The 26835-nt window shown below is 43.3% G+C and overlaps 1 protein-coding gene across 1 annotated transcript; it reads left to right on the top strand.

Annotated features, from left to right (window-relative positions):
* Positions 1–5089: 5089 nt before the first annotated feature.
* On the top strand, positions 5090–5776 carry LOC130886041 (high mobility group protein B1-like). Its single transcript, XM_057787934.1, has one exon. The coding sequence runs from the start codon at positions 5090–5092 to the stop codon at positions 5738–5740; it is 651 nt and encodes a 216-aa protein (XP_057643917.1). The 3' UTR covers positions 5741–5776.
* The last annotated feature ends 21059 nt before the right edge of the window (positions 5777–26835 follow it).

The raw sequence follows: 26835 nt of genomic DNA, 5'->3' as shown, positions 1-26835 counted from the left end.
ATCACGAGCTGGCTTACCAGGAAAGATCTTAACCTGCGTCTGTCTGGAGAGGGAGAATCATGGCGACTCCTGACTCGGCTTCTTTCCCCCAGCATCCTGTCTGTTTACTCCACCCACCTAAGGGCTGGCCTATAAATGGGCCTAGGCAGTTTCTTTATTATTTAACCAATGACCTTCCTCCATCAATCAGGAACACGTCAAGGTTGTCCACTCTCTCCATACCTCTTTAATATAGTGCTTGAAATTCTAGCAATAGCAATAAGACAACATAAGGGGATCAAAGGGATTCAAATTGGAAAGGACGATGTTAAACTTTCATTATTTGCAGACGATATGATAGTGTACATAAGCAACCACAAAAACTCCAGCAAAGAACTCCTTCAGCTGATAAACACCTTTAGTAGCGTTGCAGGATACAAGATCAATTCCAAAAAATCAGTTGCCCTCCTATACACAAAGGATAAGGAAGCAGAGATGGAAATCAGAGAAGCATCACCCTTCACGATAGCCACAAATAGCATAAAATATCTTGGGGTAACTCTAACCAAGGAAGTAAAGGATCTATTTGACAAGAACTTTAAGTCTATGAAGAAAGAAATTGAGGAGGATACCAGAAAATGGAAGGATCTCCCTTGCTCTTGGATTGGGAGGATCAACATAGTAAAAATGGCAATTCTACCAAGGGCAATTTATAGATTCAATGCAATCCCCATTAAAATCCCATCAAAATTCTTCACAGATCTTGAGAGGACAATAATCAACTTTATATGGAGAAACAAAAAACCCAGGATAGCCAAAACAATCTTATATAATAAAGGATCGTCTGGAGGCATTACCATCCCTGACCTCAAACTCTATTACAGAGCCTCAGTATTGAAAACAGCTTGGTATTGGCATAAAAACAGAGAAGTCCATCAATAGAACCGAGTAGAAGACCCTGATTTTAACCCACAAACATATGAACACCTAATTTTTGATAAAGGAGCTAAAAGTATACAATGGAAAAAAGAGAGCATCTTCAACAAATGGTGCTGGCAGAACTGGTTGTCATCGTGTAGAAGAATGAAAATAGATCCATATCTATCACCATGCACAAAACTCAAGTCCAAATGGATTAAAGACCTCAATATTAGTCTGAACACACTGAACCTGATAGAAGAAAAAGTGGGAAGTACTCTACAACATATGGGTACAGGAGATCACTTCCTACGTTTATCCCCAGCAGCACAGACATTAAGGACAACATTGAATAAATGGGACCTCCTGAAACTGAGTAGCTTCTGTAAAGCAAAGGACACTGTCACTAAGACAAAAAGGGAACCCACTGACTGGGAGAAGATCTTCACCAACCCTGCAACAGACAAGGGTCTGATCTCCAAAATATATAAAGAACTCAAGAAATTAGACTTTAAAATGCTAATGAACCCAATAAAAAAATGGGGCACTGATCTGAACAGAGAATTCTCAACAGAAGAAATTCAAATGGCCAAAAGACACTTAAAGTCATGCTCAACCTCCTTAGCGATAAGGGAAATGCAAATTAAAACAACTTTGAGATACCATCTTTCACCTGTCAGAATGGCTAAAATCAAAAACAGCAATGATAGCCTTTGCTGGAGAGGTTGTGGAGAAAGGGGTACACTCATTCATTGCTGGTGGGAATGCAAACTTGTGCAACCACTTTGGAAATCAGTGTGGCGATTTCTCAGGAAATTTGGGATCAACCTACCCCAAGATCCAGTAATACCACTATTGGGAATATACCCAAGAGATGCCCCATCAAATGACAAAAGTATCTGTTCAACTATGTTCATAGCAGCATTGTTTGTAATAGCCAAAACCTGGAAACAACCTAGATGCCCTTCAATGGAGGAATGGATGAAGAAAGTGTGGAATATATACATATTAGAGTACTACTCAGTGGTAAAAAACAATGACTTCTCGAATTTTGCGTGCAAATGTATGGAAATAGAAAACACTATCCTGAGTGAGGTATCCCAGACCCAAAAAGAGGAACATGGGATGTACTCACTCATAATCGGTTTCTAGCCATAAATAAAGGACATTGAGCATATAATTTGTGATCCTAGAGAAGCTAAATAAGAAAGTGAACCCAAAGAAAATCATATAGTCATCCGCCTGGAGAGGGGAAGTAGACAAGATTGCAGGGCAAAAACTGGGAACGTGCGGGTGAGGTGGCAAGGGGCAAAGGGGAAATGGGATGAGAAACATGAGAAGGGGAGGATGGGAGTAGCTCGGGGGATTAGGATGGTTGGGATATAGGAAGGGAGGATACGGGAGCAGCGAAGTATATATCCTAACTAAGAGAGCCATCTTAGGGTTGGCAAGAAACTTGACTCTAGAGGGGTTAGCAGGTGTCCAGGGAGATGTCCCCAGCTGGTACCTTGGGCAACTAAGGAGAGGGAACCTGAAATGACCCTATCCTATACTGATGAATATCTTGCATATCACCTTAGAACCTTCATCTGGCGATGGATCGAGGTAGAGACAGAGTCTCAGTTTGGAGCAACGGTCTGAGCTCTTAAGGTCCAAATGAGGAGCAGAAGGAGGGAGAACATGAGCAAGGAAACCAGGACCACGAGGGATGCACCCACCCACTATGACAGTGGAACTGATTTATTGTGAGCCCACCAAGGCCAGCTGGTCTGGGTCTGAATAAGCATGGGTTGAAACTGGACTCTCTGAGCATGGCGGACAATGAAGGCTGATGAGAAGCCAAGGACAACGGCACTAGGTTTCGATCCTAATACATGAACTGGCTTTGTGGGTGCTTAGCCTGTTTAGACGCTCACCTTCCTGGACACAGATAGAAGACCTTCGTCTTCCCGCAGGGCAGAGAATTTGGACTGCTCTTCAGTATCGAGAGGGAGGGGGAATGGTGTGGGGGGAGGAGAAGAGGAGTGAGGATAGGGGGAGGGGAGTGGGGGGAGGGGGCAATATTTGGGAGGAGGGGAGGGAAATGGGAAACGGGGAGAAGGTGGAAATTTTAATTAAAAAAGAATAAAAAATAATAATTTTGTTTTCCCCTACCTGGATTAAGCTGTTTCTCAAAGTTTTAAATCTACTTTCCTCTGCCATCTTCCTCCACTGATAACTGATTTTCTTTTTTGTTTTATTTATGATATAAATAACTGCATTTTAATTTATGTTTTTACTTTATTAGTATGTGTTAATTGCACAGATGAGTGGGTTTTGATGGGACATTTCCATGTATGCCTGTATTCCTGTTTGTCATTTCAGGTCTCACACCCTCTTCTCTTCTTTCCTCATGCCCGCCATTGCCTTCTCTAGTAGCCCCTCTTACACCTTCATCTTTTTCCTCTCTGTCTCCTGCTTTCCCCACCTGAGAGAAAGCATGCAATACCCCTCTCTGAGTCTAGCTTATTGCGATTAGCGTGATCTCCAGTTCCATATATTCTCCTGAAAATGACAGGATTCCATTGTTCCTTGACTGAAGTCCTCCTTTGTATAGACCACATCTTCCTACCTGCTCAGCTCGCATGTGCCCGACTAGGCTGATCTGTAACTGAGCTCTTGTGAATAAGACTGACATGTAGACATTTCTAATAACTAGATCATTCTGTCTGGATATCCATGAAGGCATAGGGCCATGTAGAAGTTCTCTGTTTGTATTAACATTTTAGTAGTAGAAAATTTTAGCTCACTAAATAAAATTATAAACAAGGAAATAAAACTCACCTATAACATTTACCAAAAGAATGAATTCATCCATTTGGTGTGTTTGTCTCTCTGATTACTTGTGGATAAACCATGTACCCACGAGTGTGTAGATGTGTGAAGGTGTTGTGATTAATAACATACAGAGACTTTCCTACTGGTAACTTGATATTGCTATATACTGTAAGGACTCGGGATCAAAAGTTGTTTTACATTAGCCAGAAGTTCCGTCATCCAAGTCATCCAGCTGTTTGGTCAGATGTGACCCCAGGAGCTAAAGGGATGTGGGAGGTGATGTATGCTGTGAATATGTTTTATTGCCTTTGGTTTATAAGGAAGCTGCTTTCAGCCAATGGCTTAACAGAGTAAAGCCAGACTGAAAGAGATACAGAGAGAATAGACAGAGTCAAAGAGAAGCCATGTAGCCACCAGAGGACAAAGACACGAGCTGTTAGTTGGAACCTTGCCGGTAGGCCACAACCCTCATGGTAAATATATAATAATAAGAATGGGTAAATTAGGATGTAGGAATACACTGGAGTTGTTGGCCAAGCAGTATTCAACTGAAACAGTTTTGTGTAATTACTTTGGGTCTGAGCAGCCTTCTCCAACAGTAAAAGATGCATAGAAGGCACAGCTTACTGATACCCATCCCCAGAGGGTCACAGCATCTAACCCCACTTTAAAGGCTCAGTGTTACCAACTCCCTTGATGACTGAGAGAAAGATGGATGCTTTTCATCCCAAAGAAAGCAGGCCTGTGGCCTCCTTGTGATACATAAAAGAAGGAGGAGGCCAACCTTTGTTTTTCTAGAGCCTAAAAAGAAAAGCAAGCTTCTTTTTAGTTTCTTCAGAGAGCGCTAATCTGCTGTGTCGGCACTCCTCTCAGAAGGGGAGTTCACCAGTCTACTACTGTATTCTTTGTGGTTCAACCAAGACGTTTAAACTTTAAAGATTCCCTTTGAAGTTTCATTGCAGTCTGGCCGTGGTCCTTACCATCAGGTTCACTGTAGCATGTGACCTCTTCTACAGAAACAGCTGTGACAGAAGCCAGAAACAAAAATGCAGGGTGCTGAGCCACCTCCCATGTGCTTTATGACCTCTCTGAGCCTTGCAGTCCTATGAGTTGTAGGGTCTTATTTCCTCCTAGACAAGTCCTTGAAGCCTCTCCTGCTAAGAAACTAAGTCTGGAGGCTGGAGATGTGGCTCAGCAGTTAAGAGCACAGGCTGATCTTCCAGAGGCCCCGGATTCAATTCGCGGCATCCACATGATACCTCAAAACTGTCTATAGATTGCAGTACATTGAGCTCCATAGAGACAGCGCTGGGGCAAGCGAGAGCCGGACGGGCACTGGGCGACTCTGTGCCTCGCGGACAAAAATCAACTAAACATGGGCAAAGGAGGTCCTAGGAAGCCGAGAGGCAAAATGTCCTCTTATGCATTCTTTGTGCAAACTTGCCGGGAGGAACACAAGAAGAAGCACCCGGATGCTTCTGTCAACTTCTCAGAGTTCTTCAAGAAGTGCTCAGAAAGGTGGAAGACCATGTCTGCTAAAGAAAAGGGGAAATTTGAAGACATGGCCAAGGCTGACAAGGCTCGTTATGAAAGAGAAATGAAAACCTACATCCCCCCCTCCAAAGGGGAGACCAAAAAGAAGTTCAAGGACCCCAATGCACCCATGAGGCCTCCTTCGGCCTTCTTCTTGTTCTGTTCTGAGTATCGCCCCCAAATCAAAGGAGAACACCCTGATTTATCCATTGGTGATGCTGCAAAGAAACTGGGAGAGATGTGGAACAACACGGCTGCAGATGACAAGCAGCCCTATGAAAAGAAGGCTGCCAAGCTGAAGGAGAAGTACGAAAAGGATATTGCTGCCTACAGAGCTAAAGGAAAACCCCATGCAGCGAAAAAGGGGGTGGTCAAGGCGGAAAAGAGCAAGAAAAAGAAGGAAGAGGAAGATGATGAGGAAGACGAGGAGGAAGAAGAGGAGGAGGAAGAAGAGGAAGACGAAGATGAGGAAGAAGAAGATGATGATGAATAAGTTGGTTCTAGCGCAGTTTCTTTTCTTGTCTATAAAGCATTTAACCCCCCTGTACACAACTCACTCCTTTTAAAGAAAAAAATTGAAATGTAAGGCTGTGCAAGATTTGTTTTTAAACTGTACAGTGTCTTTTTTTGTATAGTTAACACACGACCAAATGTGTCTTTAGATAGCCCTGCCCTAGTGGTATTTTCAATAGCCACTAACCTTGCCTGGTACAGTCTGGGGGTTGTAAATTGGCATGGAAATTTAAAGCAGGTTCTTGTTGGTGCACAACACAAATTAGTTATATATGGGGATGGTATTTTTTGTTTTTTTTTGTTTTGTTTTGGTTTTGGTTTTTTTTTTTCATCTTCAGTTGTCTCTGATGCAGCTTATACGAAGATAATTGTTATTCTGTTAACTGAATACCACTCTGTAATTGCAAAAAAAAAATTGCAGCTGTTTTGTTGACATTCTGAATGTTTCTAAGTAAATACAATTTTTTTATTAAAAAAAAAAACTGTAACTCCAGGATCCAACGCCCTCACAGGCATGCATGCAGGCAAAACACCAATGCACACAAAGCAAAAATAAATTATAAAAGAAGAAAACGAAATTAAGTCTGTTACCCATGCGTTAATTTGCCCACTGACTTGCTTCATGGAAAGTTTTGAGCATGGGGCAACACTGAGACAGATTTTCCTTTGAACTAAGAGATTTATTAAGGAAATTACTAAGGCCAAGAGTAGACAGACAGACAGCTGCTTGATGGGGGCTCTGGTGAGAGTTGAGGCCCACTAGGCAGAGTAGGGATCCTTTGCAGAGGTCTCAGAGCAAGGAGGGGTTCCATGTCACATAGCTGATGAGCATTCACAGCAGAGGTTTGCATTCTGGGGGAAGAAGGGAGAATTCTGAGGGTCTGGGAGAAGTGGAGAGCACAACCACATACTCTTGAGATGCATCTAGCACATATGGAGCCCTCAGAGTCTACCATGTCCCAGAGTTGGGCAACCTGAGGGCCTTAGACTTCCTTGGGGACACGAGAACACCACATGCCATTCTTCCAGTGTCCGGGCACTGGAGAGTCTGTTAGAGAGTTAGACATTCACAGATGGTGTCTTGGCAGTGGAGCTTGCCCGTGTGGGTAGGCCTGCATGGTTTGGTGAGACCCCCATTTCTAACCTCACACTGTAACCAATGCCATGAGTCAGAAGTCAAAGTATATTTGTTCTGAGGTCAGATGGGAAGAGGAGAACAGGCTAGCTGCTCAGGAATGAACGATCACAAGGACCAAGACACCCCAAAGAAGCTGTCATACACAAGTCACTCACTAGATGCCAAATTATATCTGATCCCACAATGTCACTGAGCACTAGCAAGACCCAGGAGTCTCTCAGAACCAGCCTAGCATCACCTCCGAGCAACTGGTCTGTGGGTTAAAAAGAATAACAGCTGTAGTTTAACTGGGTCACGTTTGCAGGTAGTTTGTTACACAGCAAGAGCTACCCAACACACTATCTCATGCTGGTTTATAAAAAACTTTCAAAGAAGTGTCAATTTGTTTTTTTTTAAAAAAAGTCACAGCTGTTCCTATATTTGTGTAATGCTGGTATTTTTGTGGTCATTGTTGATACACACACATTAAAGTTTTCAGAAAGGCTCACCCAGTTTCAAGGAAGATGCTTTGACGGGTGCTTCAGGTCAGATTAAGTCATGAGAAAAAAGGAATAGATGAACCTACATCCATGATGCTTCACTGTGGCCCCGAGGGCACCAGCCTGACTGGGTTCTTCTGGAATATGAGCAAGAATTTCTGCTGACTTATAAGGCTTTAGCTTTACAAGGACTTATTCTGTTGCCAGGGAACTTAAGGTGGTTCAGACTTTTTTAAAACAGGCGCATTTTGAATCTGCGGGCGCTCCCCTTTGGGTTTCTATGATGGTATAAGTGGGTGTGCTGATGCTGGAGGCCAACTGAGTCAGTCACCTACGGAGGCGAAGACGGCCTCAGAACCAGAAAATAGCTCTTGTCTTTCTTGTAGAAACAAGTATGTAATATATATTTATATTTTAGGATAATTATGCATAACACTAGATTATAACAATTACTGTTTTTATGGACATAACTTTCTCACAACTTGCTAGAAAAGATTTTACATTGTTACATATGAAACAGCACCCTCCCCCAGAGGATAGCGAATGTGCTTCATATGTAACACCCTGAGATTGCTTCCTCGGAGGTTCTGGGAGCTGGAGGCAGCTTTCCTGCGGTCTTTAGGATGTGCACGGTTGCTGAGCACGGCGACTCACAGGTCAATCTGTCAGATCATTCACTGCAGGTCTCCGGGATGAACTCTGAGCACAAGTGGACTTGATGAATGAAACTCCCAGCTTCAGGCTTTGATTTATGGGACACTGGTGCACACCATGGAAGTCATTGTCCTCTACGGAGGTGGGCGAGACAGGAGTGATGATTTCTATTTTATGGGGCATCTAAAAGACCCTAGAAGGCTCACATCTAAATTTTCTGACTGTTTTCTCAGTGAACACCAAACCAGCTCCAACCTCGGGTCCCAGCTTTACCAGGAATTTGAACTTCAAAAAACCTTCCCCCATTTTTTTCTTTTCATGTGTATGAAAAGCATTAGATCCTTTTACTTATCTCAAAGAATTTACAGGCGTAGTGGTGCACAGTTTTAATTTCAGCACTTGGGAGGAAAAGGCGGGTGGATCTCTGAGTTCGAGGTCATCTAGTCTACAGAATGAATAGGGCCCTGTTTTAAAAAGAAACCCATGTAATGATGTAGGATGTCCTTCTGTATATGTGTTGCTTTTATTGGTTGATTAAAAAAAAAAGCTGTTTCACTCAATGGCTTAGCAGAGTAAAAGCAGGTAGGAAATTCGAACAAATATATAGAGAGAGACAGTAGGTGGAGTCAAGGAGATTCCAACCAGCCACTGAAAAAACAAGACATGTAGAAAATGAGGTAATGCCACAGCCACATGGCCAATACATAAACTAATAGAAATGGTTTAATTTAAAATGTAAGAGCTAGCAAGGAATATGCCTGAGCCATTGCCAAACAGTGTTGTAATTAATATAGTTTCTGTGTGATCATTCAGGTCTGGGCAGCCAGGAAATGAAAGCACAGTCTCTGTTTACAGTGTAAAGTACTTAGCATTAGAATTCCAGAAGGCTCATGACTGATCTTGCCTAGTAGAAGGCTGAAGGGGTTGTTTTCTTCCAGCATCTGAGGCGGTCATTAGAAGTCTTTTGAGGATGCCATGGTCTCCATCCTCTTGGCCCAATGCAGAACATAGCACCTGAAAGAGAAGAAACAAAAGCTTTCACATGATGGTGTTTGCTGTGGGGATGCATTCACTTGGACACATCGCTGTGGGAAAGCATTCACTTGGACACATCGCTGTGGGGATGCATTCACTTGGACACATCACTATGGGGATGCATTCACTTGGACACATCGCTGTGGGAATGCATTCACTTGGACACATCGCTGTGGGGATGCATTCACTTGGACACATCGCTGTGGGGATGCATTCACTTGGACACATCGCTGTGGGGATGCATTCACTTGGACACATAGCAAACACTTTCTCTCAGTCCTGTTTCCTCACATGGGAGACACGCTCTTATGGAAGACTACGTGTGTGTGTGTGTGTGTGTGTGTGTGTGTGTGTGTGTGTGTGTGTGTGTTAGAAGAGAATTGGGGGCAAAGTCTGCCCATTCTCTGACTTCCTCTGAAGGAAGCTGACCGGCTTGCAACCCGAACATCAGTGGGCAGCGGATGTTCTCCTTTAACCCTGCGCTGTGCGCTCTCATAGCCAAGAGAAGCCTCACTTGTGCACCTGATTGCTCTGCTGCCTAAAGCCCCACCCTCAGCCTCCACGCTTAGGAAGAACTTTGCTTATTTCCATCTATAAAATGTCCTAGGTGCACGGCGCATTCTCTACTAGAACTGTTCCAAAGTTCCCATACACACTGGCTCACGTGGGTGCCGTTTTACCTCTGCCGCCACCAGCTCACTAGTGAAACCCATACCAAAGAAAGGCTCAGCCCTAGCGTCTTCTGTTGGTTAATGATATGTGTTGTCTTCCCTGGGACACGAGGTGCCCAGACTGGAGTCCTCTGGACTTAATGGGGTACGCCTGTGAGGTTTCTGATGGAAAGGACACTGGAGTCATATGCCGAGAAGGTCCGCACCCGACTGCAGTAGGGCTTGTCCAAGTCCAGACAGCCTGGGCACAGCAGAAAGATTGACTTTCCCTCACCTCATGTGAGAGAGCTCCTCCCACTTGGTTGACTTTCTTCTGCTTTGGGCTTGAACTGAAGCATTCACTTCCTGGGTTTCAGCTGCACTGGGCCTGGAAGCTGCACGGTTCCCTCTCCCGTGGTCAGGTCTCTGACCCGGCCTGGAGCTGCACCATTGGCTTTGCCAGGTCGTGAGCTTGCCAACTGTTCATCTTAGAACTTGATGTTTAGTATGCATAATCAAATTGTCCTTTCGTTTTGCTTTTATTGTGCTATACATTTTTCTCTACCTCCCCTCTCACCTTCTACCCTCTCCCATGACCCCCACATTCCCAATTTACTCAGGAGATCTTGCCTTTTTCTCCTTCCTCTGTAGATCTATGCATATCTCTCTCAGGGTCCTCTTTGTTGTCTAGATTCCCTGAGATTGTGAACTGTAGGCTGTTTTTTCTTTGCTTTATGTCTAAAATCCACTTATGAGTGAGTACATGTGATATTTGTTTTTCTGGGTCTGGGTTACCTCACTCAATATGTTTTTTTCTAGATCCATCTATTTGCCTGCAAATTTGAAGATGTTGTTCTTAAAAATGTTAAATGATACCGATTTGGTTTGTGACATATAAGCGTGGTCACTTATGTGTCCTTATTCTTAAGAGACACATACTGATGTGTCCAGGATGCTTGACTGGAATAGCTGCAGTTTACTTAGAAATGATTAAGCATACATGTGGGCAAGTAAGTACATATGCATATGTATGCATATATGTGTTATACATGTATGTGTATATGGACTCATAACTCATGCATATGTGTATGGAGATAGAAACAGATAGAAAGAGCAAATATGCCAAAATGTCTATTTTTGTGATACAGGTTCTGGAAGTTTAGCTCAATTGGCAGGGTGCCCACGATGCTGCACAATGGCCTTGGCCCTAGAAGAGGTTACAAGATAATGACACCTCATCACCTCGAGAGACACAGCAAGTATCTTCCTAACTCAATGCTGTTTCTTCAGGATCCTCCATAGTGTGGAACTCCTACCATGGCTATTTTTTCACATGCTGTTTTCACTCTAGAAAACAATATTACCCTATTTCACAATTGCAATGCTGGGCCAGACTGCACAGGTTTTAAATATAGTACATTAACTCCATAGCTGTGTGGATTTGAGCAAATCAATTACTTAATCTCTTGATGTCAGCATTTCTTTCAGAGCAGAAGCTTAAAAGTAAGAAGGATGGTGTTTGTTTGAGGAATAAAAATGATAAGAACCAGAAAATCCTTGGCATGGGGCCTTGGGCAGAGTACTCACTCAAAAAATGTGTCATTGACTAATATCGTTCCTATTGTGCATGCATTCGGTATCAGGAAGAACAAAACAGAAGTAAATTCACCATCGTACAATTTATAATCTATTGATAATGTTTTCTTAAGGATTTATAGTCTTTTGGTTGTTAACTTCCACCTCCCACTTCTAAGAATTTGTCTTGGGGCTCTTTATTTCTATTTTCGATGACTCTGTTCTTAATTAACTCTCAGAATGTAGACTTCAGGCCACACACAGGTATGTAAGTCATAGAACAGCTAAGAAAGGTGTTGGGGGAGGCTGCTTGTTTGGTCCTGGCTACCCAGACTCAAAATAACCACGCAGAAACTGTATTATTTAAATCACTGCTTGGTGTATTAGCTCTAGCTTCTCATTGGCTAGCTCTTACAACTTAAATTAACCCATTTTTATTAATCTGTGAATCGCCATGTGACTGTGGCTTACCAGCAAGATTCCCATGCATCTGTCTCCTATGGGCAGCTACATGGCTTGCTTCTCCCTGATTCCCTTCTTTCTTCCAGCATTCATTTTAGTTTTCCCACCTATCTCTATTCTGCTAAAGCCACTGGCAGAAACAGCTTTATTCATTAACCAATAAAAGCAACACATAGACAGGACTTCCCACACTAGAAAGGCTTTAAAGGCTCCAGATTTCAGAGGGGCCTTATTGCAAAATCAGAGCTGATACCTACCCACAAAACATCACTGGAGTGGTTAGATGGGCTAGTAAAAACCAGTAACCATACTGGTGTAGGAGGTCCTTCTGTCTGTGTGTTGCTTTCATTGGTTAATGAATAAAGAAACAGCCTTGGCCTGTTTGATAGGGCAGAACTTGGATAGGTGGAGAAAACTAAATGGCATGCTGGGAGAAAGGAGGCAGAGTCAGAGAGATGCCATGGATCCCAAGAGACAGACACTGGGAATTTTATCTGGTAAGCCACTGCCATGTGGTGATACACATATTAATAGAAATGGGTTAAATTAATATGTAAGAATTAATCAATAAGAAACTAGAGCTAATGGGCCAAGCAGTGATTTAATTAACACAGTTTCTGTGTTATTATTTCTGTTCTGGGCAGCTGGGACAAACAAGTGGCCTTCCTGTAACAGACACACTGTTCTCTACAACATACAGATGATGTCCAAAGTGCAACCCTGCTTCCAGACAAACAGCAATTGCAGTGGACACCTCTGAAGGGAGACAATGCTGAACAGACGCTTCAGGGGCAGGATTGGAAGTGTGCCCAGGATGTGAGGACAATCTGATGATGGGTCAGAGGAAGCCACTGTGCCCAGAAGGGGTTCCCTCCTTCATATGACCTAAGTAAGGGGGCTGCTCAGCTCTTTGAATGCTGTGTTGCTATGTTTGTGGCCCATGTGCCGTGTGTTCCTAACTAGTTCAGTTTGATGAGTTCCTGTTTATTTGCATGAAGTTAGTTTTCAGTCTGTGCCATGGTCTGTGCTCAACAGATGGCTGATATTTACTTGGTCCAATGAGTGGAGACAATACATCTCAGCAATTCAGTCAAAACTGAACAGTTTTATAAAATGGGATGATCCAGGGCAAGGCCCCGCAGGAAAGATGCTGCTTTAGCTAATATGAAGTAACCTAGAGCAGGGTACAGCCTGAGGGGCGTATAAGACACAAATGCTATTTAACTGTGAGTAACTGATGAAAAAGTAGCTAGCAGCACAAGAAACATTCGTAACAAAGGGATTAATATGTGGGTAATTTAAAATGCTAGCTGTGCTTCTTCTTCTGAAAAAGACCAAATGGCGGATGACGCTGGTGCAGCGGTAGGGCCTCAGGAGCCAGGGGCCCAGGATTAGGAGGCTGTGGTCCCTTCGGCGGAGGATTCAGCAGCTGTCTTAGAGGCCGTGGTCATGGTCGAGGCTGGGGCCAAGGCCGAGTCCCCAGGACTCGTGGAGGTTAAGCTGAAGACAAGGAGTGAATTCCTGTCACCAAGCTGGGCCGCCTGGTTAAGGACATGGAAATCAAATCCCTAGAGAGATCTATCTGTTCTCCTGCCCATTAAGGAGACCCAGATTATTGATTTTTTTTCCTGGGAGCATTCCTAAAGGATGAGGTTCTGAAGATCATGCCAGTGTAGAAGCAGACTAGGGCAGGCCAAGCGGACCAGGTTCAAGGCTTTCCTCACTATTGGGGACTACAATGGTCATGTTGGTCTTGGTGTTAAGTGCTCCAAAAAGATAGCTGCTACCATCCGAGGAACCATCATCTTGGCTAAGCTTTCCATTGTCCCTGTGTGGAGAGGCTACTGGGGGAACAAGATTGGCAAGCCCCACACTGTTCCTTGCAAAGTGACAGGCCGCTGTGGTTCTGTGCTGGTGCGTCTCATCCCTGCGCCCAGAGGCACTGTCATAGTCTCCTCTCCTGTGCCCAAGAAGCTACTGATGATGGCTGGCATTGATGAGTGCTACATATCAGCCAGGGGCTGCACTGCCACCCTGGGCAACTTTGCCAAGGCCACCTTTGATGCCATCTCTAAGACCTACAGCTACCTGACCCCCGACCTCTGGAAAGAGACTGTTCACCAAGTCTCATCAGGAATTCATTGACCATCTTGTGAAAACCCACACCAGAGTCTCTGTTCAGAGGACCCAGGCTCCAGTTGTGACCATCATATTAAGAGTTTTTATACAAGAAAAATAAATGTGAATTAAGTCTGTTTAAAAAAAAAATGTTAGTTGCAAACATGGGCATGGTTTAAAATGTAGGGGGACAGAATAAACAGAGAATATATTTATTCTGATCAGAATAAAGATGGCTAAGTGATAGGGCACACAACACACAAGGCAAAGGAAGCAGAACTAGAGACATGGTGGCAGCTATAGGTTTGGGACCATGCCCATGGAGGATAAAGGAGAACATTATTGCCCAGTAGAGCAGGTCACCAGGCCACCAGGAGGCTCTGGCCACCACTGGGCTTGCCTCACCACATCACCCCATCGCTACAGGATGGGGTGGTCCCTGGGCTGTAGACCCAGCCCCACAGCCCCAGTTCAGCAGCTTGGAGATGCCTTCTGCACTTGTGTTTCTCACGCCTCTTGGTGTGTGGGGCAGGTAGTGCTACTATTGGGGTGCAAACATCACACCGTAGGAACTGGAAGGGATGCCGCCCTGAGGTCAAGGTGACATACAACAGCACGGAGCTCACACAGGGCCTGCCTCCAGACAGGCTGCCCATCCACAAGCTCACTCTGAAAAGAATGGCTCATTTTCTGGGTTACTTCTCCTTGAAAGACTTCCATGATCTGTGTTGCTTCAAGAAGCCTTGTTGATGTCCACAATCTGTGCTGCTCCTGGAAACCATGTTAAGTTCCTGATCCGTGCTGCTGCTGACTGCATCTTTTACAACCGGCGGGGAGGCATCTTTTATGGTGGTATCGATGACTGCAGACTCATAACTGAGAAGGAAAGACATTGAAGGCTTCTGTGCCAAGCTCCCCAAAAGAAACAGACATGAAATTACTGAAGATAGTCTTTTAAAAATGTGATAGAGATGTTGAGTGTAGCTCTTTACAGCTGATGGCTTCTGGCAGGGGCAGGGGATGGTGGGTGAAGGACTTAGTTTGTTCAAGGGGTTAGCCGCTGGGGGTTGGACCACGCTCCAGTGAGTACAGAGGCAACACAAATTGGCCTCGGTGTTTATTTATTTGTTTTTGTTTTCCTAATTATTTATTTGTTTGGAGGAAGGTGCAAGGTGGAGGGTGTACCTGGGAGGAACAGGAAAAGAGTGTGATCAGGGTGCATGAAATTCCCGAATAATTAATAAAACCGTTATGTTGTAAAAAAAAAAAAAAAACAACAAACCAAAAATATTAATAATGCTGGCATAACGTGACGTTACTAGAGATGAACGAGACCATCTCTCTATGTCTGGAGAAAGCTGGAGGAGCTGGGGGATTGCGTGAGTAGAGGTCAGTGAAGGAGACTGTTTTCAAAAGCCCATGACCTTTGGAAGAAACAGAACAGAACAGAGGTTGTAGACCATGAAGAGGAAAATATGCTGCCCTCGGATGAACCTGTGGTCCCTGGAACTGAGAAGGGACAAGGGACTGAAGGTTTGGAAGAGGATCTGAAGCACCTGAGAGAGGAGGCATGTGACAGGGAGACAGGCTGTGGCTTTGGCATTAACGTAAGTGTGCGTTTTGTCAGATCTCTGTCCCTCCTCTGGGTTTTTCCCTTAAGTTACAAGCTTACTCTGGTATCCTCCACCTTGAAATAACAATGCAATCTTCTCCCTATCTGCCTTGCTGGTACCGATTGAGAGTATCAGAACCCACTGGGCCTTGGCAGCTCTCACAAGCTGGGCTCAGCCACTCATGTGTGCTCGCCAGGCAGCTAAACAGACTCACAGCAGTGAAGAGCAGAGAAGGGTTTTATTCCATGTGACCACATTGGGAAGAGGGACAAATAAAGAGACACCAGTGACTAAAATCTGGCAATTACTAAAGATGATACAAAACTGCATTCATCAACATTTGTGACATTATTGATGGACTGTGATTTTATGTGCATGAGTTTTAAGTTCTTTGAGATTATTATTATAAACTCATGCAAAACTGAGGAGTCATAGACAGTTCCTTTGCCCAGCTTCTCCTGAGGTTAATTTACAGACCCTTAGTTCAAAGGTTTATGCGGATTTCACCAGTGTTTGCATGCTCTGTGTGTGTACATGCATGTGTGCCTTGCATGCGTGTGAGTGTGTGTTCATGCATGTGAGTGTGTGCGCATGCGTGTGTGTCTGTGCATGCATATGAGTGTGTGTGCATGTGTGTATGTATGAAATTTTGTGCATGTACATTTGAGGTTTCTACAACTCTTTCCATAACAAGGCAACAACAATCCAGTTATCCTGTCAGGGAAGTTCTCCTGACCTCTTTCATGGCCCCAGCTCCTGCCAGGCACCCACAGATCCATCTTCTCTCTGATTGTGTCACTTTGGGACTTTTATATTGCTACAAGCCACAACGTTATACAGTAATTACTCAGCCATCTTTTCAAGAGCAACTTATTAGAACCAAGGGATCTGGCAAAGGCTAAACCAAAAGGCAAGGCTTTTTGGCATTATCGTTTTGTGAATAAAGTGGCTGTCTTTTGCTGTAGATTTTTCGCTGTAGCTGTTATGTATTTGGGGACTAATTCCCTAGTTCAAGAACTGTTTTCTATGCCGTTGGGCTACATGTAAAAACAGTTTTCCACCGCCAGACCTTGATCCTCTCTCCTAGGTAAGCACAGAGATCTGCCTTCCTGCAATTATCTTTATCAGCAGACATTTGGTCATAGTTTAGGGTTCAGGCAAAGAGCATTCCATCTAAGATACTCACAGATCTCCAAGGACACAGAATCACTACCTGCCCAAGCTGCTGCTCTGGCTTTACCCCATGACCAGAACAGCTGATAACAGCAAAGGCCAGAGCTAACAATTTAGAGGCCTGGGCCCCTGCTTTGTTTCTCCCACCTAGAGGAGTAAGTCTAACTCCAGGCCCAGACCCATGGAAACTGAGTGTCTGGGGTATGTGCTATCTGATCAAGATCTGTGGCTTCTACCTGACTGTTTTTGCAGGTTGCTTGGTTACCTGATTCTATGCATGCTGGGAGAGGAAAAAAGCAGCACTCTGATTTACAATACAATATGTGCTCTATTCATAACTACTAAAAACAAGCCATTTAGCTCTTTCTGCTACCTAAAAATGTAGTGTAGTGCACTAACCTTCTCCTCTAGAATTCCCTGAGGATTTAATTCCTTTCTTAACTAACTTTCTCCATTAAGAAGTTCACGGATGTGTACTACCCACTCCCATAGATCTGTGTGTGTGTGTGAGAGAGAGAGAGAGAGAGAGAGAAGAGAGAGAGAGAGAGAGAGAGAGAGAGAGAGAGAGAGAGAGAGAGAGAGGAGTGAAAACCCTTATCTGGTTTCCTATGGGGCCCTGGAACCTGCTAGCGCTGGGGAATTGTTGGTTTTAAGGGTATATTTGACTGGGAACATTTGTAACAGGTAGAACTAAGAACAATGTAGAGCAAAGAGAACACGTAAATGGGTGAAACAATGAGAAGGATGCATCGAAGAGAGAAAAATAGACATGGACAGACGATTCCCATTGTGAGTAGACATTTTACCCTCAGATCTTTAGCCCCCCTTTAGCCATTCCTGGCATCTTTAATTGAACTCTGAAAGGAGGTCTTAAAGGCTAGAACTTTTAAGGTTCCCGTAACTATCTGAACAGAGTCAGCCAGTAACCTTTCAGCTTGTCTTTTCTCTTTCAGAGCCCACCTTTTTTCCATCCTTCCGGAACTTTCTGAGAAAACGCTACACCAGCGGGCAGACGCGGCAGAGACCGGCAGATGTGGGATAGTCCAAGCATGAAACAGTGAAGCCCACACTGAGAAAAGATCGCCCCACTACAATTAAATCAAGTAGGTTTCTTGGGGCCTAACCTGCAGATTGGGAGGCTTTTTATTGGCGAGATCCACTGGCCTGTCCCTGAAGACACTCCTGGGTGGGGAGAGTGTTCTTGGCCCACGATGGGCCACAGGATACGGAATAGGGGCATTCCCAGACCCCCTTGACCCCTCGGTTAGTCTGTGAGGGCTGGTCCCCTCTGCTGGGGCTGCTCCTCCTCTGCTGTGACCTCTCTCTCCCTGGCCCATCCCAGCTTGCGCCCAGGGGCCCCTTTCACTCTCCCTCCCTTGCGGGTCTGTGGGATCACCCAGTTTAGCCTGGTTGGGCTCTGGGTCAAGAGCTCGGGACAGAGGGCAGCAGGAGTTTCTCTGTTTTGGTGGCTGGCCCACAGAGTGGTAGGCCTTTTGTTGGCGAGATCCCTGGCGAACGGGGAGCCTGGCCCTGTTCCTGAAGACCCTTCTGAGTGGTGAAAAGGATCTTGGCCTACAGTGGGAGACAGGAAACGGAGCGAGGGCATCTTGTAAGCAAGGCTCCTGGCCCAGCAGGGAAACCTGATCCTGCTTTAAAAGACCCATTAGATAGCATCGATAGGAGGAGATGGGCAGGCGCCAAGGCAAGAATTCACCCAACAATCTGAAAAACAACATGAAAACACCAGAACCCAATGATCTTACATCAGAAGGACTTGAACACCCTAACACAGAAGAAGTAGAAAAAATTGACTTTATGAAAGCAATAGAGTCCCTTAAACACATGTAAAAAATGCCCTTATAGAAATGGATGAGAAGTATAACAAAAAGTTTGAAGAAATGAGTAAATACGTAAATGATACCCTGGGAAACCAAGAAAAAACGATCAAACAAGTAATGGAAACAGTTCAAGAATTGAAAACTGAAATGGAAGCAAGGAAGAAAACACAAACTGAGGACCAGCTGGATATGGAAAATCTAGGTCAACGAGCAAAGACTACAGAATCAAGCATAATCAATAGAATACAAGAGATAGAAGAAAGAATCTCAGATTCTGAGGACACCATAGAGAAAATAAATGCACTGATCAAAGAAAACAGCAAAGTCAACAAGTTCTCATCACAAAACATTCAGGAATTATGGGACACAATGAAAAGACCAAACCTAAGAATAATAGGGATACAAGAAGGAGAAGAGTCACATCTCAAAGGCACAGAAAATATTTTTAACAAAATTATGGAAGAAAACTTTCCCAACCTAAAGAAAGATATTCCTTTGAATATTCAAGAAGCATACAGAACACCAAACAGACTGGATCAAAGAAAAACATCCCCTCGCCATATAATAATCAAAACACAAAATATACAGATTAAAGAAAGAATATTAAGAGCTGCAAAGGAAAAAGGGCAAGTAACTTATAAAGGTAAACCGATCAGACTTACACCTGACTTCTCTATGGAAACCATGAAAGCCAGAAGGTCCTGGATAGAGGTACTGCAGAAACTAAGAGACCACGGATGCAAACCCAAACTACTATACCCAGCCAAGCTATCGTTCACTATCAATGGAGAAAACAAGACATTCCAGGATAAGAACAAATTTAAACAAAACGTAGCCACAAATCCAACCCTGAAGAAAGTAATAGAAGGAAAATCAAAACCCAAGGAATCCAACATTGCTAACACTGCCTACAATAACTCAGGCATCTAGTGACCCTTCACTAGCACAACTCAAAGAAGGGAGACACACAAACTCTACTACCAAAAACAATAAGAATAACTGGAACAAACAACCACTGGTCATCAATATCACTTAATATTAATGGTCTCAATTCACCTATAAAAAGACACAGGTTAAGAGATTGGATACTAAAACAGGATTCAACATTCTGCTGTTTACAAGAAACACATCTCAACCACAAAGACAGGCATCTACTTATAGTAAAGGGTTGGGAAAAGGTTTTTCAAGCAAATGGTCCTAAAAAAAAAGCAGCTGTGGCCATACTAATTTCTAACAAAATGGACTTCAAACTAAAATCAATGAGAAGAGATCGAGATGGACACTTTATACTCATAACAGGAACAATTCATCAGGATGAAGTCTCAATCCTGAATATCTACGCTCCTAATATAAAAGCACCCACGTATGTAAAAGAAATATTACTAGAACTTAAGGCAGACATCAAACCACACACACTAGTAGTAGGAGACTTCAACACACCCCTCTCACCAATGGACAGGTCAATCAGACAGAAACCTAATAGAGAATTAAGAGAATTGTTGGAGGTAATGAAGCAAATGGACTTAACAGACATCTATAGAACATTCCACCCAAATAGGAAAGAATATACCTTCTTCTCTGCAGCCCATGGAACCTTCTCGAAAATTGACCACATACTCTGAAACAAAGGAAACCTCCACAGATACAAAAAAATATCAGTGTCCACCTGTGTCTTATCAGATCACCATGGATTAAAGTTAGAAGGCAACACCAATGCTACCCCCAGAAAGCCAACAAACTCATGGAAACTGAACCACACCTGGGTCAAGGAAGAAATTAAGAAAGAAATTAAAAAAGAAATTAAAGTCTTCCTTGAATTTAATGAGAATAAAGAGACAACATACTCAAACCTATGAGACACGATGAAAGCAGTGCTAAGAGGAAAGTTCATAGCACTAAGTGCCCACTTAAAGAAAACGGAGAAAGCATACATTGGGGACTGAAAGCTCTAGAAAAAAAAGAAGCAGACGTGCCCAGGAGGAGTAGAAGTCTGGAAATAATCAAACTGAGGGCGGAAATCAACAAAATAGAAACACAGAAAACAGTCCAAAGAATCAATGAAACAAAAAGTTGGTTCTTGGAGAAAATCAACAAGATCGACAAACCCTTATCCAAACTAATTAAACCACAGAGAGAGAACACGCAAACAAATAAGATCAGAAATGAAAAGGGGGATATAACCACAGACACAGAGGAAATTCAGAGAATCATTAGATCTTACTACAAAAGCCTATATGCCACAAAACTGGAAAATGAAAAAGAAATGGACATTTTTTTAGATAAGTACCATATACCAAAGCTAAACCAAGAACAGGTGAACGATCTAAATAGACCTGTTAGTCGCGAAGGATTAGAAATTGTTATAAAAAATCTCCCTTCCAAAAAAAGCCCAGGACCAGATGGCTTCAATGCAGAATTCTATCAGAACTTCCAAGAAGAGCTAATACCTATACTCCTTAACGTATTTCACAATATAGAAACAGAAGAGTCATTGCCTAATTCCTTTTATGAAGCTACAGTTACCCTGATACCAAAACTACACAAAGACCCAACCAAGAATTACAGGCCTATCTCACTCATGAACATCGATGCAAAAATTCTCAATAAAATACTGGCAAACTGAATCCAAGAACACATTAGAAAAATTATCCATTATGATCAAGTAGGCTTTATCCCAGAGATGCAGGGCTGGTTCAACATACGCAAATCTATCAATGTAATCCACCATATAAATAAACTGAAAGAAAAAAACCATATGATCATTTCATTAGATGCTGAAAAAGCATTCGACAAAATTCAACACCCCTTTATGATAAAGGTCTTGGAGAGATTAAGGATACAAGGGTCATACCTAAATATAATAAAAGCTATTTACAGCAAGCCAACAGCTAACATTAAATTAAATGGAGAAAAACTCAAACCCATCCCACTAAGATCAGGAACACAACAAGGCTGTCCACTCTCTCCATATCTCTTCAATATAGTGCTGGAAGTTCTAGCAATAGTGATAAGACAACATAAGGGGATCAAGGGGATTTGTATTGGAAAGGAAGAATTTAAGCTTTCATTATTTGCTGATGATATCATAGTATACATAAGCGACCCCCAAAAATTCTACCAAAGAACTCCTACAGCTGATAAATACCTTTATTAATGTGGCAGGATAAAAGATCAACTCCAAAAAATCAGTTACCTTCCTATACACTAAGGATAAGGAAGCAGAGAGGGAAATCAGAGAAGCATCACCTTTCACGATAGCCACAAATAGCATAAAATATCTTGGGGTAACTCTGACTTTAAGTCTTTGAAGAAAGAAATTGAAGAGGACACCAGAAAATGGAAGGATCTCCCTTGCTCTTGGATTGGGAGGATCAACATAGTAAAAATGGCAATTCTACCAAAAGCAATCTATAGATTCAATGCAATCCCCATCAAAATCCCATCAAAATTCTTCACAGATGTGGAGAAGACAATAATCAACTCTATATGGAAAAACAAAAAAACCCAGGATAGCCAAAACAATCTTATACAATAAAGGACTGTCTGGAGGCATTACCATCCCTGACTTCAAACTCTACTACAGAGCTACAGTATTGAAAACAGCTTGGTACTGGCATAAAAAACAGAGAAGTCGACCAATGGAATCGAATAGAAGACCCTGACTTTAGCCCACAAACCTATGAACACCTGATTTTAGACAAAGGAGCTAAAAGTATACAATGGAAAAAAGAGAGCATCTTCAACAAATTGTGCTGGCAAAACTGGATGTCAATCTGTAGAAGAATGAAAATAGATCCATATCTATCACCATGCACAGAACTCAAGTCCAAATGGATTAAAGACCTCAATATCAGTCCGAACACACTGAGCCTGATAGAAGAGAAAGTGGGAAGTACTTTACAACACATGGGCACAGGAGACCACTTCCTACGTATAAACCCAGCAGCACAGACATTAAGGGCATCATTGGATAAATGGGACCTCCTGAGACTGAGAAGCTTCTGTAAAGCAAAGGACACTGTCACTAAGACAAAAAGGGAACCCACTGACTGGGAGAAGATCTTCACCAACCCTACAACTGACAAAGGTCTGATCTCCAAAATATATAAAGAACTCAAGAAACTAGACCGTAAAAGACTAATCAACCCAATTATAAAATGGGGCACTGAGCTGAACAGAGAATTCTCAACAGAAGAATTTCTTTTTTTTATTTTTATTTTATTTTATTTTTTTATTAATTAATTTATTTAATTATTAAAGATTTCTGCCTCTTCCCCGCCACCACCTCCCATTCCCTCCCCCTCCCCTAATCAAGTCTTCCTCCCTCCTCAGCCCAAAGAGCAAGCAGGTTTCTCTGCCCTGTGGGAGGTCCAAGGACTACCCACCTCCATCCAGGTCTGTTAAGGTGAGCATCCAAACTACCCGGGCTCCCACAAAGCCATTACGTGCAATAGGATCAAGAACCCATTGCCATTGTTCTTCAGTTCTCAGTAGTCCTCATTGTTCGTTATGTTCAGCGAGACCGGTTTTGTCCCATGCTATTTCAGACCCTGGCCAGCTGGCCTTGGTGAGTTCCCGATAGAACATCCTCTTTGCCTCAGTGTGTGGGTGCACCCCTCGCGGTCCTGAGTTCCTTGCTCGTGCTCAGTCTCCTTCTGCTCCTCCTTTGGATCGTGAGACTTCAGTCCAGTGCTCCAATTCAACAGAAGAATTTCAAATGGCCAAAAAACACTTAAGGTCATGCTCAACTTCCTTAGCGATCAGGGAAATGCAAATCAAGACAACTTTAAGATACCATCTTACACCTGTCAGAATGGCTAAAATCAAAAACACCAATGATAGCTTTTGCTGGAGAGGTTGTGGAGAAAGGGGTACACTCATCTATTGCTGGTGGGAATGCAAACTTGTGCAACCACTTGGAAAGCAGTGTGGCGGTTCCTCAGGAAATTCGGGATCAACCTACCTCTGGACCCAGCAATACCACTCTTGGGAATATACCCAAGAGATGCTCTATCATACAACAAAAGTATATGCTCAACTATGTTCATAGCAGCATTTTTTGTAATAGCCAGAATCTGGAAACAACCTAGATGCCCTTCAATGGAAGAATGGATGAAGAAAGTATGGAATATATACATATTAGAGTACTACTCAGCAGTAAAAAACAATGACTTCTTAAGGAACTCAGGACGGCGAGGGGTGCACCCACACACTGAGGCAATGGGGATGTTCTATCGGGAACTCACCAAGGCCAGCTGGCCGGGGACTGAAAAAGCATGGGACAAAACCGGTCTCGCTGAACATAATGGACAATGAGGACTACTGAGAACTGAAGAACAATGGCAATGGGTTCTTGATCCTATTGCATGTAATGGCTTTGTGGGAGCCCAGGTAGTTTGGATGCTCACCTTAATAGACCTGGATGGAGGTGGGTGGTCCTTGGACCTCCCACAGGGCAGAGAAACCTGCTGGCTCTTTGGGCTGAGGAGGAAGGAAGACTTGATTGGGGGAGGGGGAGGGAATGGGAGGTGGTGGCGGGGAAGAGGCAGAAATCTTTAATAATTAAATTAATTAATTAATAAAAAAATCAGCAAGAAAAAAAAAAGAAAAAAAAATAAATAAAAAAATGGAATGAAAAAGCAAAAAAAAAAAAAAAACAATGACTTCTTGAATTTTGCATGCAAATGGATGGAAATAGAAAACACTATCCTGAGTGAGGTAAGCCAGACCCAAAAAGAGGAACATGGGATGTACTCACTCATATTTGGTTTCTAGCCATAAATAAAGGACATTGAGCCTTTAATTCGTGATCCTAGAGAAGCTAAATAAGAAGGTGAACCCAAGAAAGGAGACAGATACAAAGATCCACATTGGAGCACCGGACTGAAATCTCAAGGTCCAAATCAGAAGCAGAAGGAGAGAGAGCACAAGCAAGGAACTCAGGACCGCAAGGGGTGCACCCACACACTGAGACAATGGGGATGTACTATCGGGAACTCACCAAGGCCAGCTGGCCTGGGTCAGAAAAAGCATGGGATAAAACTGAACTTGCTGAACATAGCGGACAATGAGGACTACTGAGAACTCAAGAACAATGGCAATGGGTTTTTGATCCTACTGCACGTACTGGCTTTGTGGGAGCCTAGGCAGTTTGGATGTTCACCTTACTAGACCTGGATGGAGGTGGATGATCTTTGGACTTCCCACAGGGCCGGGAACCCTGATTGCTCTTAGGGCTGACAAGGGAGGGGGACTTGACTGGGGGAGGAAAATGGGAGGTGGGGGTGGGAAGGAGGCAGAATTCTTAAATAAATAAATAAGATTGACAATTGGAGGGGCTGAAGAAAAGGTTCTGCACTCCAGAGCACTGGCTGTGCAATAGTGAAGACTGGACGTGGGATCCCTCTTGAGCTAGAGGGACTAGAAAAACACCAATCAAAGAAGTGTGCAAAGTAAGCAGACTCTGTTCTTCCCCCACTCTCATTCTGGGTCTGGCCTCTTCTAAGCTGCAGTTGGGCTTGCAGCAGCAGTGCGCAGACATTTCATTCTCACTGGAACTAGTGGCGTCCAGTGTTCTGTTTTTTTTTTTTTCATGGCTTTCACATAAAATAAAAGTTACTAGGACCCATTGGCCCGAAGCTTCTATTTCACATTTGTTTCTCCCTTAAACATCCCCTGATTAGTCAAGTAGACAAGGTAGTCTACAAGATTCACAGAAAATGAACTTTCTGCCTTCACACACCTCCCCCACCTGAACTGACAACTCTCCTACTCTGTTTTATAGAATGCCAATACCTTCCTTAACATAAGAAGTTAAGCAACTTCACACAAGATATTTCAGAACCTGTAAAAGTCTCCCCCTTTCTCAAGTTAGGAGTGGGGTAAAGCATCCCGTTATCCGGGAAGCCCCATGCCAGATGGAGACACAGCACTGTGTTTGAATAGCAGTGATCTTATTACTTACAACCCTCACCTCCTGGCCCAACTTAATCCCATAATTACTTTCTTAAATTTCCCTTTATTTAACACAATCTATTCTGTCTTCTTTTGTTACCATTATTTAACTAACCAAATAGTCCAAATGTAATACCAAAGGCTCAAGGGGCATGAGTCCAACGTGTGGAAACCTGCTTTTAATTTAAGATTATGGGGCCAGTTTCTTAGAAATTGCCACTTTTTTTAAAAAAAATGGATTTTTCCTTCTTTATGTCAAGAGATGGCTGATTGAATTAGAATCAGCTTAATCTAATAATGGGTCATTTTAGAGCTGTCTTCAAAATGAACATTTTGGTTCCAAATCCTAACCTAGTCATAGGATTCAGACATGTATTTTGGCGAGTTCAGATCAAAAGTTAAGTGACTTCTGTAAGAACTTTCTCCACTCTCATAGTTTGGAAAGATGAAAAATAAATTGCATTGGTGGCCAAACAGACAACAAAGAATTCCTTTCCCCTGTTCAGAAGAAGAAACGGTGGGAGACTCAGAGTCACTTCTCAAATGTGAGCTCCTGGGAGGTGGAGGGCATGCTCAGCATTTGCATGTGTGCTCCTCACACAGTGAAGAGGGTGAGGATTGGGTACCTGCAGACTGAAAACGCAGAGCTGGGAGGTGAGGCTGAGGCCGTGGGGAGGCGCCTCCCTATCGCCTCCATCACACACAGCAGCTGCAGGAGACGCATCTTCTCAATGAAGAAAAGGTTGATGCTGAAGCTGACCTGGTACCCTGACTGGCTTGTTAGAACTAACTAGTTCTTTAAGAATCTTCAGGTCAAATGAAGAAATATGCCCCCCGCTTCCTGAATGCCAAGCAAGTGACTGACTAGGAACTGGACCTGCTGGCTCCAAGTAGACCATGGACAACCAAGCAAACAGCAATTTTATGTCAGTCCATTGTGAGGCTCAAGAAACTGGGTGAGGTGAGGCAAGCCTGTGATCCCAGCTCTCTGGAGGCTGAGGTAGAAGCATCATGTGTCCTAAGTCAGCTGAGGCTGTGCAACAAGACCTAAACACATACCCAAAGCAAAAGAGCTTCAGGAATTCATTCACATTTGATTGTTATAAACACAATTAGGAGGCTAAATTCCTACTCCGTCTTTTTAGTAATAGGGAACAGAAGTAGCATATAGAGCATGAAAGAATTTCCAGTGAGCTCAGGCTTTAGAACTGTGTCATCATTGGTTTATGCCCTGACCTTGGGCTGGATGCTAGGGATGTGGCTTTCTCTGTGGAGTGCTTGCAGCCCAACTGCAGACAGACAACTGTCCTCTTGGTCTGTGTTTATCCAGAAGGAAGCATAGTCTTCATACTTTTAATGTCCATGGGGAAAGGGTGTCAAAGTCCA

This window comes from Chionomys nivalis, chromosome 13, assembly GCF_950005125.1.
Source record: "Chionomys nivalis chromosome 13, mChiNiv1.1, whole genome shotgun sequence".
Taxonomy (NCBI): domain Eukaryota; kingdom Metazoa; phylum Chordata; class Mammalia; order Rodentia; family Cricetidae; genus Chionomys; species Chionomys nivalis.
Note: the sequence above shows the minus strand (reverse complement) of the source record. Positions and strands in the feature narration are given on the sequence as shown.

Bases quoted from the DNA above. Each gene is read 5' to 3' on its own strand.
- LOC130886041 (XM_057787934.1), top strand. From the start codon at position 5,090: ATGGGCAAAGGAGGTCCTAGGAAGCCGAGAGGCAAAATGTCCTCTTAT.